The sequence below is a fragment of the Neoarius graeffei genome, chromosome 10, assembly GCF_027579695.1.
Source record: "Neoarius graeffei isolate fNeoGra1 chromosome 10, fNeoGra1.pri, whole genome shotgun sequence".
In the NCBI taxonomy this organism is placed as follows: Eukaryota; Metazoa; Chordata; class Actinopteri; order Siluriformes; family Ariidae; genus Neoarius; species Neoarius graeffei.
This window is the reverse complement of record NC_083578.1, coordinates 76,072,254-76,087,520: the sequence shown is the minus strand read 5'-3', so window position 1 is coordinate 76,087,520 and position 15,267 is coordinate 76,072,254. Positions and strand designations below refer to the sequence as shown.

General features: G+C 42.6%; 1 protein-coding gene across 3 annotated transcripts in view; it reads right to left on the bottom strand.

The window, feature by feature from the left end:
• Nucleotides 1–14,576, bottom strand: part of LOC132893319 (tight junction protein ZO-2) — a 129,113-nt gene extending 114,537 nt beyond the window's left edge. Inside the window, exon 1 of one of the 3 annotated variants that reach the window (XM_060932332.1) lies at nt 14,309–14,576. In XM_060932332.1, the coding sequence (XP_060788315.1) occupies nt 14,309–14,365 (57 nt within the window). In that variant the 5' untranslated portion in view covers nt 14,366–14,576. The remainder of the gene's footprint in view (nt 1–14,308) is intronic. The other 2 variants (XM_060932331.1, XM_060932330.1) reach the window with 2 other exon arrangements.
• Between the last annotated feature and the right edge of the window lie 691 nt (nt 14,577–15,267).

Sequence of the window (15,267 nt, the reverse complement as noted above, 5' to 3'; positions counted from 1 at the left end):
GGTGAGAGGTATCGTTCTCCCACAGGTCCATCCTAACAAGCAGAAAGGACAAAACAATTTAAACAGATCAAGTTCAATTCTTTAATAGCGTTTTTCAAACACTAATCATCTCCCTTGGGTTTTTTTTTTTTTTTACACACAGGGACTCAAACTGGGCGTCGACTTGCAGCCCAGCTCCGATTTGAATATGTTCTCATATATGAAAACAAGCTGCAGATGTTTGATTGCATAAGGTAAGATATTTGTTTAGGCAGAGCACATATTTTTCCAGGCATTCTACTGCAATAAGGCAGCACGATACAGACTGAAATGAGAAAAAGTTATTATTTTGGCACAATTAAGAAGGGGCAGCACGGTGGTGTAGTGGTTAGCGCTGTCGCCTCACAGCAAGAAGGTCCAGGTTCGAGCCCCGTGGCCAGCGAGTGCCTTTCTGTGCGGAGTTTGCATGTTGTCCGTGTGGGTTTCCTCCGGGTGCTCCGGTTTCCCCCACAGTCCAAAGACATGCAGGTTAGGTTAACTGGTGACTCTAAATTGACCGTAGGTGTGAATGTGAGTGTGAATGGTTGTCTGTGTCTATGTGTCAGCCCTGTGATGACCTGGCGACTTGTGCAGGGTGTACCCCGCCTTTCGCCCGTAGTCAGCTGGGATAGGCTCCTGCGACCCTGTAGAACAGGATAAAGTAGCTAGAGATAATGAGAATGAGACAATTAAGAGACGACGCAAATGAATCCCAGTTATTCCACCAACTGCTGAACACAAAAGTAATTTTAAAAAACAAACAAACATCCAGAGGTGAGGTGACAAACAGGTGTTACCAAAAACATTCAGTAATACACTATATGACCAAAAGTACATGGACACCGCACCATGAACCCCCCCCATATGTGGTTCTGCCTGTAACTGCTGCCACAAAAAAATTGGAGGCACACAATTGTATAGAACATCTCTGTATGCTGTAGCATTACACTTTCCCTTTTCACCCTGGTTTATTAAAGGAGAACTGAAGGCAAATTTTTTTATCATCAAAGTTCTATTTCTCATTTTATTAAATATCAGAATGCATTTTTGATAGCTATTTTGTCACTGCTATAGCAAGTTATGAGTGTTTGAAATATGCAATATTTCAAACACTCATATGGCTCAGGTGGATAAGGCGCCATACCATAAATCCGGGGACCCGGGTTCGATTCCGGCCCGAGGTCATTTCCCGATCCCTCCCCGTCTCTCTCTCCCACTCATTTCCTGTCTCTACACTGTCCTATCCAATAAAGGTGAAAAAAGCCCAAAAAAAATCTTTAAAAAAGAAATATGCGATATATCAGTCCATATGTCAAAGCAATGGCCGTAAATGAGATTCGTTGAGACCTGTACGAGACATCGTAGGACGGAAGTAAAACGTACAGCGGAAATCAAAGTGCCAAAGTTGTCAAAAGACGCGCGCGCCCTCTTTCGAATGCTGACGTAATCAAGCCGGAAGTTTTGTTTGTTTTGACAGCAATCAGGAAAGTTTGAAAAAAGTAGGCAGTAATCGTCATTTAAACTCATTTTTGTGCAATATTTCGTTTGGAAAACAGTTTTCAAAATGGCGTCATGGACACCTGGCTGACACGTCACGTTTCGAAGTCTCGCACAAGTCTCGTGAAGATCGTGCGGATAAGCGACGCCTGCCGTGGACCAAACGAACTAAATTCAACATGGCTAAAAACCAAATAGGTCGATAAGTCTCATCTCATCTCATCATCTCTAGCCGCTTTATCCTGTTCTACAGGGTCGCAGGCAAGCTGGAGCCTATCCCAGCTGACTACGGGGCGAAAGGCGGGGTACACCCTGGACAAGTCGCCAGGTCATCACAGGGCTGACACATAGACACATGCCCCTTTTCCACCAAAGCAGTTCCAGGGCTGGTTCGGGGCCAGTGCTTAGTTTGGAACCGGGTTTTCTGTTTCCACTGACAAAGAACTGGCTCTGGGGCCAGAAAAAAACGGTTTCAGGCTAGCACCAACTCTCTGCTGGGCCAGAGGAAAGAACTGCTTACGTCAGCGGGGGGGCGGAGTTGTTAAGACCGACAACAATAACAAGACCGCAAAAGATCGCCATTTTTAAGCGACGAGAAGCAGCAGCTGTACAAACGCGAAGTCATCCATTATTATTGTTGTTGTTGTTGCTGCTGCTGCTTCTTCCGCGTTGTTTTTGCTTCGATATTCGCGCCAAGGTTTATGCAAACGTAGCGACGTAACTGACGTATACAGTGACGTAATGACGTGGCTTCCCTTAGCACTGCGAGCTATGGAAAAGCAAACTGGTTCTCAGCTGGCTCGCAAGTTGAACGAGTTGTGAACCAGCACCAGCACTGGCCCCGAACCAGCCCTGGAACTGATTTGGTGGAAAAGGGGTAACAGACAACCATTCACACCTATGGTCAATTTAGAGTCACCAGTTAACCTAACCTGCATGTCTTTGGACTGTGGGGGAAACCAGAGCACCCGGAGGAAACCCACGCGGACACGGGGAGAACATGCAAACTCCACACAGAAAGGCCCTCGTTGGCCACGGGGCTTGAACCCGGACCTTCTTGCTGTGAGGCGACAGCGCTAACCACTACACCACCGTGCTGCCTAGGCCGATAAGTATAATATTTAATTGCAATTAGTTGCCAATACGAGTCACGATATACGTATGGTTACTAAAACCGAAAACGTAATTGAATAACACGTTAATTAAGAAATAAAGTGAGTTTAAAAATGACTTAATGTGGGAGAACTGGAGTATCCTGCACGGAGCCCTGACCTCAACCCCAATGAATACCTTTGGGATGAACTGAAATACTGACTGCACCCCAGGCCTCCTCAGCACGACCTCACTAATGTTCTTGTGGACGAATGGGCAAATCCCCACTGTCATGAGTACCATGGTCAGGTGTCCACATACCTTTGCCTATAATGTTTATAATCTGGGACTTTTTAAAAAGGGATTTTAAATTATGGAAATATTATTTACCATTATGGGAACATTTGCATTAACAGTCTTAAAGGTTAGGAGAAAAATTTGAAGTAACACCTTAAAAAGTTCAGAAGTGTTACGTTAAAAACATTTCTGCAAACGCAACCTCATCTTAAACTGGATTTTTGGACTGGAAATTTCATGCAAAAATCAGGCAGAAACTGAAGTATGTAGGCGTGATGCATTCCTGGTTGGTTCAATATTGGAAAATTAACATGGCAGAATACTATTAGTAGATTAATTTAGTTGCTTTGTCATAGCTTTTTAGCTCCTGCAAAAAGTGCTGAAAACATGCATATAGTTACACTACTGTTGTACCAAATAGAGTATCCCAAACAGAAATAAACAGTTCCTCCAAGTTCAGTCATAAAGAAACATGTGACCTCAGCCCCACGCGCTTATTTTCTATTGGCCCAGGCTTCCAAAATCGGAAGAAAAAAAAAACACAGTACTTTTACCTATAAGAATGGATGGTGGCAACCTTGAGTATGGTCAAACCATCACAGACCTTTAGCCAGAAGCCAGACAAAAAACATGGAACTTGAGTTATTTAACCAATATTACAAATGACCATGGGTGGTATGGTGGTGTAGTGGTTAGCGCTGTTGCCTCACAGCAAGAAGGTTCTGGGTTCGCCGCCCAGTGGCCAACAGGGGCCTTTCTGTGTGGAGTTTGCATGTTCTCCCCGTATCTGTGTGGGTTTCCTCCGGGTGCTCCGGTTTCCCCCACAGTCCAAAGACATGCCGGTTAGGTTAACTGGTGGCTCTAAATTGACCGTAGGTGTGAATGTGAGTGTGAATGGTTGTTTGTGTGTCTGTGTCAGCCCTGCGATGACTTGGCGACTTGTCCAGGGTGTACCCTGCCTCTCGCCCATAGTCAGCTGGGATAGGCTCCAGCTTGCCTGCGACACTGTACAGCAGGGGTCTTCAATCCTATCCGCAAAGGGCCAGTGTGGCTGCAGGCTTTCATTCCAACCAAGCAGGAGCTACACCTGATTTCACTTGTTTAATCATTTTACCCTCGTCTCCAATCAACAATCAATTGAGCCTCCAATTTGGCTGTAATGAAAGCCTGCAGCTACACCGGCCCTTTGCGGATAGGATTGAAGACCCCTGCTGTACAGGATAAGCGGCTAGAGACAATGGATGGATGGATGGATGGATGGATGATAATCTGTGCAGTTTTACGATACATAATTTCTGTAACTAATAAACTGAGATCCTATGTTGCGTCAAACCTGTCGAACTCTCTATCTGAGGCGTGGATGGGAGTGGTGTAGTGCAGGCCCACTGATCTGCACACAGCACGAGACAAACATGCAAACACAACAAATGCAAACAGAGCCTTCATGTGCCTGGACTAAAACAAACCGCACCATGGGAACTCGTGCTTCCTCTATGAACACTCATGCCAAAACCAACTTCTCTCTTCAAGTACACTATGATTCATACTTTCTAAAGCACTGAACAAAAAATACCGATGCTGAAAAACAAAAACAGAGAACACCCTTGTATAACATTAAAAAAAAAGTATGATCACAACAAAAAATAATAAAGCAAACTGCCACTGGGAAGATGAAAGAAAACTGGGGGTAGAGATCAGGCCATTTGTAAGATTAAGCCTAATTAAGCATCCTCCCTCTAAACGTGCTTCCTCATGGGCGTCTATGGGATTAGATCCCAGCTGCTCAAAAACCGCACGGTCAGATCTCACATGTCTCTCACTAAGAGTAGACCTAGTGGTTTAGCGTCTCCCACCAGCTGTCCATGTAACTGGAACCATTAGGATATAAAAGATCAGAACTCTGAACTATTACTTATGTACAGTACCAGTTAAAAGTCTGGACACACCTTCTAATTCAACGGTTTTTCTTTATTTTTATTAAGTAAAAGACACGTCACGTCTTAAAGTAATGATGGATGTCGTTGCTCTTTACTTAGTTGAGCGGTTCTTGACATAATATAGATTACTACAGTTGTGGAATAGGGCTATTTACTGAGATGAGATCTCAAACACATTAAGATGCAAGAAATTGCATTAATTATCTTTTGACGAGGCATACCTTTTAATAGAAAAGCATTCCAGGTGACTACCTCAGGAAGCTGGTTAAGATAATGCCAATACATACATGTCAACCTTTGGTCAATCAAACCTGTATAACCAGCCTCCAAAATCCGTATAAGATGTAAATTAAAATAATTTACCTAAAATTTGAATGATAATTAACAATGATCTATCCCAGTTACTTTTTATTCAATATTAATAACAATAAACCTTCAGAATGAATACACAGCTCCAATGTTTGACAAAAACACAAAGTGTTATCAGCGTAGTTACGAAGGAAATACTTCGTTGTTTGGAGACAGGTTTCACCGAGCGGCTATTATGCGCGAGACTTCATATTAGCCACAAAGTCAGGAAAATCTGTTCGTAAAATTACGTTATAATGACCAAATACAATGAAAAGTATTTTTCCAGTCTCGCCTGTGAAAGGTAATCCCATGTGATCTCGTTTGGACGGTAAACCTGTTGGTACAGTTAAACGCAGCACATGAATGAGGCATCTTTATTCTCGGGCGAGGATGACGTATGATTCTACGCAGAAGCCGGCGTCTATGACTTCACAGTTGGCGGGATTCTCGCAATGCGGTGTGCGCATGATCAAAAGTGGAATGAAGTCTCGCTACCACAAGATAACGCGCGATTTCATAAGACTCTTTACTGGCTGTCTGTGGTGTACAGTACGTTTGTAAATGTTATGCGTTCTTTTATCATCGTGGGAATTGATTATAGCTCTAAATAAATATTGAAGTTTTTTTTAAAGAATCCGTATAACTTTATTTATACGCCCGTATACGAAGTTTATTGAATCAAATCCGTATAAAATACGGACATTCCGTATAGGTTGACATGTATGCCAATAGTGTACAAAGCGTCATCGAGGTAAATGCTGGATACTTTGAAGAATCCTCAGACAGCACCGCATCAAGAACCGTCATTCATCTATAGCTGATACTATAACCATATGAGCTCGGGATTACTTTAGCAAACCTTTTTCAAGCACTACAACACAGAGTTACATCCACAAATGCCAGTTAAAACTTTACTGTGCCAAAAGGAAGCCTTATGTTCACGGTGTCCAGAAGCGCCGTTGACTTCTCTGGGCTTGGAGGCATCTGGGATGGACCATCACACGGTGGAAACGTGTATTGTGCTCAGACGAATCAATATTCCAGGTCTTTTTGGAAGAATTGGACGCCATGTGCTCCGGACCAAAGACAAAAAGGACCATCCAGACTGTTACCTGCAACAAGTCTAAATGCCAGGGTGTGTCATGGTATGGGGTTGTGTGTCAGTGCCCTTTAGCAAAGGTGAATTACACTTCCGTGATGGAGCATTAATGCAGAAAAGTACACTGAGATTTTGGAGCAACATGTGCTACGTTCAAGACGACATCTTTTCCAGGGAGATTTCAACAAGACAATGGAAAACCACATTCTGCACACATTACAAAGGCATGGCCGTGGAAGAAGAGGGTGCCTGTCCCTTCTGTCCCCAATAGAGAATGTGTGGTGAATTTTGAAATGAAAAATGACAACGATGACCCTGTACTGTTGCACACCTTAAGACCTGTCTGCAGGAAGAATGGGACAAAATAACACCCGAAACCCTTCATCGCTTGGTGTCTTCAGTCCCTAAACATCTTCTCAGTGTTGTGAGAAGGAATGGTAACATTACAAAGTGATAAATGATTTACCATCCCAGCTTTTTTTGAAATATGTTGCAAGAACCAAAACCAGAGAATCAGCGAGGCAGTAGCTCACACGGCCGTACCATGAGAAACCAGACTCGTTTATAATTAGCCAAGTTGCTCTTCGTGAGAACAATTAGAACAACCTGATCTTCCAAACAAAGCAATCAAAATCCATTGAAAACTCAGGAAGGAGTATCGATTTTTGTGAATTGTGGATGGATGGACGACGTATGATGGCAATAGCTTACTGGCCTATGGCCATGTGAGCTGATAACTATAAAAATCACGAGGTAAAACATCAAATAACGTGGTGATGTACAGTAGTGTTTCAAGTGCAATACAGGTCAAAGATTATTTACAAATCACCGTTTTCTGTTTTAATTTCAATTTCAATATAATGTCCCAACTTTTTTGGATTTGGGGTTGTAGAAAAATTAATAATTTTACACACACAAAAAAAAGGTCAAATAAAATGCTTGATACCAAATTTTATTTTAAATGTTTTATCGGGGCGGCACGGTGGTGTAGTGATTAGCGCTGTCGCCTCACAGCAAGAAGGTCCGGGTTCGAGCCCCGTGGCCGGCGAGGGCCTTTCTGTGCGGAGTTTGCATGTTTTCCCCGTGTCCGTGTGGGTTTCCTCCGGGTGCTCCGGTTTCCCCCACAGTCCAAAGACATGCAGGTTAGGTTAACTGGTGACTCTAAATTGACCGTAGGTGTGATTGTGAGTGTGAATGGTTGTCTGTGTCTATGTGTCAGCCCTGTGATGACCTGGCGACTTGTCCAGGGTGTACCCCGCCTTTTGCCCGTAGTCAGCTGGGATAGGCTCCAGCTTGCCTGCGACCCTGTAGAAGGATAAAGCGGCTAGAGATAATGAGATGAGATGAGATGTTTTATCAGCTAAATGTTGCTGGTCAATGTTATACCAGTACTCATGAATCATGTGATCTCTTACAAAAGATTAATGGGATGTGATTTATCATAGTACTGACATTATATCATAAAATCTCCCAGCTCTACGATGTTGGGTCACTGTAAACATACAGACAGGTTTCTTGCTGTGATTGTCAAATAATCTCATCCTGATATATACACCCTGCTCCTGCACCGCGAAATAATAGGAGCCGTAATCCCCAGCTTGAGCCATTCCCCACTGCGCTAAGCCAGACAGACAATAACGAGCTCAATGAGCGTCCACTGGGGGTTCTCACACACACACACACACACACACACACACACACACACACACACACACACACACACACACACACTTTCAGTTGCCCTGCTGGATGAGGCAACCCCATCCAATAATACTTGCTAAGGCAGTGGGCCCCAATATTATTAGAAATGTTAAAATTTACTAAAGCCTAAAAATCAGGGGTGTGGCCACATGGGTGGCACTGGGTGGCGGGTGCCACCCTTGAAATAACCCTCCCACTGACCACTTCTCTGACCTCAAATCTCTGAGAGTCTATTGATCTTATACTTTTACTGCAGACTCCATTAATTAAATCTTGTAAATACAGTCATCTCCAGAATTATTGGCACCCCGGTAAAGATAAGTGGGAAAAGGGTTATGAAAAATTCCTTTGTTATTACTTTGTAATAACCTCACACTGAAAATATGACAGAAATCAAACATTTCATTGTGAAGCAAATTGACATCCTTTAACAAACCTATTTCTGGCACAATTATTAACACCCCTTTATTTAGTACTCTGTGCCACCTCCCTATAATGCTTGAAGAGATCAAGGAATGCCTTGGTCCTGTCTTGTGGCCGCTCTACTTCACCTCACCCACAGATTTTCAATCATGTTAAGATCAGAGAACTGGGACGATCATGTCAAAAGCTGGATTCGGTGGATGCTGAACCATTTTTCGCATTGATGTGGATGTTTATTTTGGATCATCGTCCTGCTGGGATTCTGCTGGAGGAGCCAACCACGACCCAGTTATAACTTCTTGGCGGACGCAGACGGATTTTCATTTAAAATCTCTCTGTACTTCATGCAGACCACCATGCCATGTATCTTAACATGGATCTCAAGGACTTTGTCAGAAAAAGAGCCAACAACATTACAGATCCGCGACCATACTTAACATTAGGTTCTTTTCCATATAACCCTCTTGTGCCAAACCTACCCTGAATACTTGCTGCCAGAAAGCTCTATTTTTGTCTCATCTAACCATGACATGCCTTCCAGAAGTTTCCACAATCGTTTGCTGGCATGGAAGAAGTGTCCAATTGTATATTTGGTGACCACATCTTCTGCAAATGTCTACCTGTGATCCTTGGAGAATCCTCCTAAGTACGGTAAGGAGCTTTTCCGGACAGCTTCACTACAGCTCCTGTTGTTATTAAACTTGTTAATTATTGTCCTAACAGGCCTTTTTTTTTTTTTAGGTATGTGGCTATTTTTATAGCCATTACCCAATTAATGAACTTCTGACTCATTTAATTTGTGTATTCTCTAATCTTCATCGTATGACCCTGCGTCGCCTTTTGTTTGAGCCACAGTGAAACAGGAAGTCAAAGATGAAGGTTTAAAGGTCATAAGCATGCACGTGACCATAAAAAATTTAAATAAATAAATATCAATAGAAACATGCTTCAGTTACAGTTTGTTCAGAAGAATTTCTCAATCTGCCAGAATTTGTGAAAAAAATATATATATGGGTTTGGTAATATGTACAGGAGTGTACAAAAGTCTGAGGCACGCTGCATTTTTTTTTTTTAGGAAAAAATATATGTTATAAATTTATAATTCATGACTTGTACATTCTTGAATCAGTACAAAAACATTTTAGATTTACAAACATTAGTCTTCCAGATTGTTGGTGAGCACTGCCGCCTCACAGCAAGAAGGTTCTGGGTTCGAGCCCAGTGGCCGACAAGGGCCTTTCTGTGCGGAGTTTGCATGTTCTCCCCGTGTCTGCGTGGGTTTCCTTCGGGTGCTCCGGTTTCCCCCACAGTCCAAAGACATGCAGGTTAGGTTAACTGGCTACTCTAAATTGCCCATAGGTGTGAATGTGTGTGAGTGTGCAGAAAGGAATCAGCCACCCTACTGCTATAATTCTGGCCAAGTCAATCAAACATGGTTTGCCTCAAGCCCAACTCGGGTTCAGCAGTGACGACGATGATGAGTCTCATCTCGTCTCATCTCATCATCTCTAGCCGCTTTATCCTGTTCTACAAGGTCGCAGGCAAGCTGGAGCCTATCCCAGCTGACTACGGGCGAAAGGCGGGGTACACCCTGGACAAGTCACCAGGTCATCACAGGGCTGACACAGACACAGACAACCATTCACACTCACATTCACACCTACGGTCAATTTAGAGTCACCAGTTAACCTAACCTGCATGTCTTTGGACTGTGGGGGAAACCGGAGCACCCGGAGGAAACCCACGCGGACACGGGGAGAACATGCAAACTCCGCACAGAAAGGCCCTCGCCGGCCACGGGGCTCGAACCCGGACCTTCTTGCTGTGAGGCGACAGCGCTAACCACTACACCACCGTGCCGCCCACACGATGAGGAGTCTTCCAGATTAAATGGGAAAAAAATAAATGTTACAAATGGAAAAAAAGGTTTGTATATCAGTAAAGAACGCAGCATTATTATGTTATGTTACTGGATGCAAGAGACAGTTTTCAGACAAAAGACATAATGAAGGCTACTGGGTTTTGCTGCAAAAATAAGAAGTAAGTGTGACAGTCAAAGTCTCTGGAAGAACTGTATTTGGTTCTGTAAGATGATCAGTAAAGCTTACAGCTCATTTCCTTATAAAACTGCGCTAATTGTATCTCAGATTATTATTTTTGGTTGTTTCATGACAAAAAATATTGATGTTTGATTTATTACTATTTAATGCTCTTTATAGTATTTCTTAAACAACAGAAAGATTTTATTTCATTATTTCTGAAGGCATCTTTGCATGTGTCCGTGTACAACCTTTGCACAGTACTGTATTTTTTTTAAATAATATAATTCATTTGGGCGGCACGGTGGTGTAGTGGTTAGCGCTGTTGCCTCACAGCAAGAAGGTCCTGGGTTCGAGCCCCGTGGCCGGCGAGGGCCTTTCTGTGTGGAGTTTGCATGTTCTCCCTGTGTCCGCGTGGGTTTCCTCCGGGTGCTCCGGTTTCCCCCACAGTCCAAAGACATGCAAGTTAGGTTAACTGGTGACTCTAAATTGACCGTAGGTGTGAATGTGAGTGTGAATGGTTGTCTGTGTCTATGTGTCAGCCCTGTGATGACCTGGCGACTTGTCCAGGGTGTACCCCGCCTTTCGCCCGTAGTCCGCTGGGATAGGCTCCAGCTTGCCTGCGACCCTGTAGAACAGGATAAAGCGGCTAGAGATAATGAGATGAGATAATTCATTTGTTTTATTTTTTCCAAAACACTGTACGGTACAGTCTTTTCTTTGTTTTCGGGTGATTTATTCTGCACCCAGGAACAAATCAATCAGACAATCCAATCTTGTCATACTCATTAGAGATTCCACCCTGTAGTGCAGGGCTGGGCACTTAATTTTCCCAAGGGGCCACATGAGAAACTTGGACTGTCGTGGAGGGCCGAACCAATAGGCTGAACTTAACTGTGCTCAACTTAACTTTGTTAAAACAACAGCAAATTGTCTGGTTTTGATTAGGCTATGAAAATGTAGAGCAGGCCAAATATTATATCATTATTTTATTTTAAACATTCTTTTAACATTACAACATTGAAAATGTGCATGTTTTTTGCAGTATTTCAAACAGCAGAACTTAAACAACTTTATACAAGTTCTGTGTGTTATTTCTATTTGGTTGTTGTCCAGTTAGCACATTTTTGAGGGCTAGCAGCTAACTCGCATCTCACAAACAGTAACAAGGACGATGCATACACACGCACACGTACATAAATGATTTAAAAAACAACAAAACAGTAGCCTTCAAAATAAAAGCATTGCAGAATTGTATGGTGTGCATGATGTAGACTTATTTATGTTTAATTTGTAATTTCACGTTGACCTCAGGCGGGCTGGTCAGGGACAGACAAAGGGCCAGATGTGGCCCTGGGGCCGTACAATGCCCAGATCTGCCGTAGTGTGTTCTTGGCCCATCTTTGCCACCTTTTCTCTAAGCAACAAACAACCCAGTGTGAAGAATAAATATTATAACACAAATAGGCTATGAAACTGACATGACGAATGAGAATATCAGCCGAGTACTAACCAAGATGGGAGGACCAATAAAACCTACAGAAAAAGGGATATTTTATATTCTATATAAAAGTGACACATGTAAACAAACTTGTTTTATAATTTTAAGTATACATTGCAGGTCAAAAATGTTAAATGCTAAACGGCTAAACACACTGAAACAGGTGAACATCTGGATTTATAAAAGGACTGGTCAGGGACAGACAAAGGGCCAGATGTGGCCCTGGGGCTGTACAATGCCCAGGTCTGCCATAGTGTGTTTTTGGCCCATCTTTGCCACCCTTTCTCAAAGCAACAGACAACCCAGTGTGAAGAATAAATATTATAAAAACACAGACAGGCTATGAAATTGACATGACGAATGAGAACATCAGCCGAGTACTAACCAAGATCGAGAGAGGGGGGACAATAAAACCTACAGAAAAGGTATATTTTATATTCTATATACCGGTAAAAGTCAAAACAAATCTGTGTACATGTTTGACTTTTATATAGAATATAAAATATACCTTTTCTGTAGGTTTTATTGTCCCCCCTCTCTCGATCTTGGTTAGTACTCGGCTGATATTCTCATTCGTCATGTCAGTTTCATAGCCTGTTTGTGTTATAATATTTATTCTTCACACTGTGTTGTCTGTTGCTTTGAGAAAGGGTGGCAAAGATGGGCCAAAAACACACTACGGCAGACCTGGGCATTATACAGCCCCAGGGCCACATCTGGCCCTTTGTCTGTCCCTGACCAGTCCTTTTATAAATCCAGATGTTCACCTGTTTCAGTGTGTTTAGCCGTTAACATTTAATTTAACATTTTTGACCTGTAATGTACACTTAAAATGATAAAACAAATCTGTTTACATGTTTATCATTTTAAGTGTACATTACAGGTCAAAAATGTTAAATTAAATGCTAACGGCTAAACACACTGAAACAGGTGAACATCTGGATTTATAAAAGGACTGGTCAGGGACAGACAAAGGGTCAGATGTGGCCCTGGGGCCGTACAATGCCCAGGTCTGCCGTAGTGTGTTTTTGGCCCATCTTTGCCACCCTTTCACAAAGCAACAGACAACCCAGTGTGAAGAATAAATATTATATTATAACACAGACAGGCTATGAAACTGACATGATGAATGAGAATATCAGCAGAGTACTAATCAAGATCGAGAGAGGGGGGAAAAAAACCTAATAAAACCTACAGAAAAGGTGTAAACAAACTCATCTCATCTCATTATCTCTAGCCGCTTTATCCTTCTACAGGGTCGCAGGCAAGCTGGAGCCTATCCCAGCCGACTACAGGCGAAAGGCGGGGTACACCCTGGACAAGTCGCCAGGTCATCACAGGGCTGACACATAGATACAGACAACCATTCACACTCACATTCACACCTACGGTCAATTTAGAGTCACCAGTTAACCTAACCTGCATGTCTTTGGACTGTGGGGGAAACCGGAGCACCCGGAGGAAACCCACGCGGACATGGGGAGAACATGCAAACTCCACACAGAAAGGCCCTCGCCGGCCCCGGGGCTCGAACCCAGGACCTTCTTGCTGTGAGGCGACAGCGCTAACCACTACACCACCGTGCCGCCCCGTAAACAAACTTGTTTTATAATTTTAAGTGTACATTGCAGGACAAAAATGTTAAATGCTAAACGGCTAAACACACTGAAACAGGTGAACATCTGGATTTATAAAAGGACTGGTCAGGGACAGACAAAGGGCCAGATGTGGCCCTGGGGCCGTACAATGCCCAGGTCTGCCGTAGTGTGTTTTTGGCCCATCTTTGCCACCCTTTCTCAAAGCAACAGACAACCCAGTGTGAAGAATAAATATTATATTATAACACAGACAGGCTATGAAACTGACATGACGAATGAGAATATCAGCCGAGTACTAACCAAGATCGAGAGAGGGGGGACAATAAAACCTAATAAAACCTACAGAAAAGGTGTAAACAAACTTGTTTTATAATTTTAAGTGTACATTGCAGGACAAAAATGTTAAATTAAATGCTAACGGCTGAACACACAAACAGGTGAACATCTGGATTTATGAGGAAAGCCCAACAGGTGGATAGGACTGAATCCAACATACATCCCTACTGAATGTATATGGAACTACATAGTGCACATAGACCACCATGATTCCATCCTATATAGTGCACTTATGTAGGGAACACAACGCTGTTTGGGATTCAAGCCATGATTCATGATTCAACATTCCACTCCACAGGACCAAGTTTCATCCAACACATTTACTCCTGAGTCGAGTCCATTCTTTTCACACGGTGCTATTCAGTAAACACCTTAAGATTGTAAACCAAGTGTAATTAAATCCATAAACGTCTACTTACTCCTCCATTCTGGTTTTTATTCGCATACGCAGTTCTTCCTCCTCCTTTAACAGGCATCCTGTGTTCTTCACAACAAAATAAAGATGTGTGTGTGTGTGTGTATATATATATGTCAGAAATTAGGCCAGGTGCAAACGTTTTCTTAGTCTTTATCTTGTGAAACTACTCATGGCAACTGTCAAATAGTCTTCCGAACATTCCTGCTGACCCTCCAGCCGCCCGCTCGCACTTTCCGGGATGTGAACGCACAACAGCCCCAGAGTTACATTTTACAGCAGGAGACTTTCAACCAAGCCAGCCCACTTCACGATCATACCATGAAGCGAGACAGGACGGGGGTGTTTGTTTCACCTCTACCGAGCAATGCTCATAAAAACAAATAGGAAAATAAACCAAAAACACAGTAATGCCACTATATAAAGAGAGGCTTATTTACAGACCCCAAATTTAAAAAAAAAGGCTGACAAATATAACAAGTGCGAATTTCTCATTCACTCTCTCACACCCCTGGCTCTTAAAATGGACTCGTCCAGCTGGCAGCACTGATTTAACTGTTCTCTCTGAAAGTTAGACATGATAACAAACAGACCTGTGTGCTGAAGCGTTTACAGGCTGAAAAAATAATAAAATAAAAATAACCCAAACGTGCCAAAGCATAAATTGGTGTTAAACTAATCATTTTAATATTATATACACTACCGTTCAAAAGTTTGGGGTCACTTTGAAATGTCCTTATTTTTGAAAGAAAAGCACTGTTCTTTTCAATGAAGATCACTTTAAACTAATCAGAAATCCACTCTATACATTGCTAATGTGCTAAATGACTATTCTAGCTGCAAATGTCTGGTTTTTGGTGCAATATCTCCATAGGTGTATACAGTGGTGCTTGAAAGTTTGTGAACCCTTTAGAATGTTCTATATTTCTGCATAAATATGACCTAAAACATCATCAGATTTTC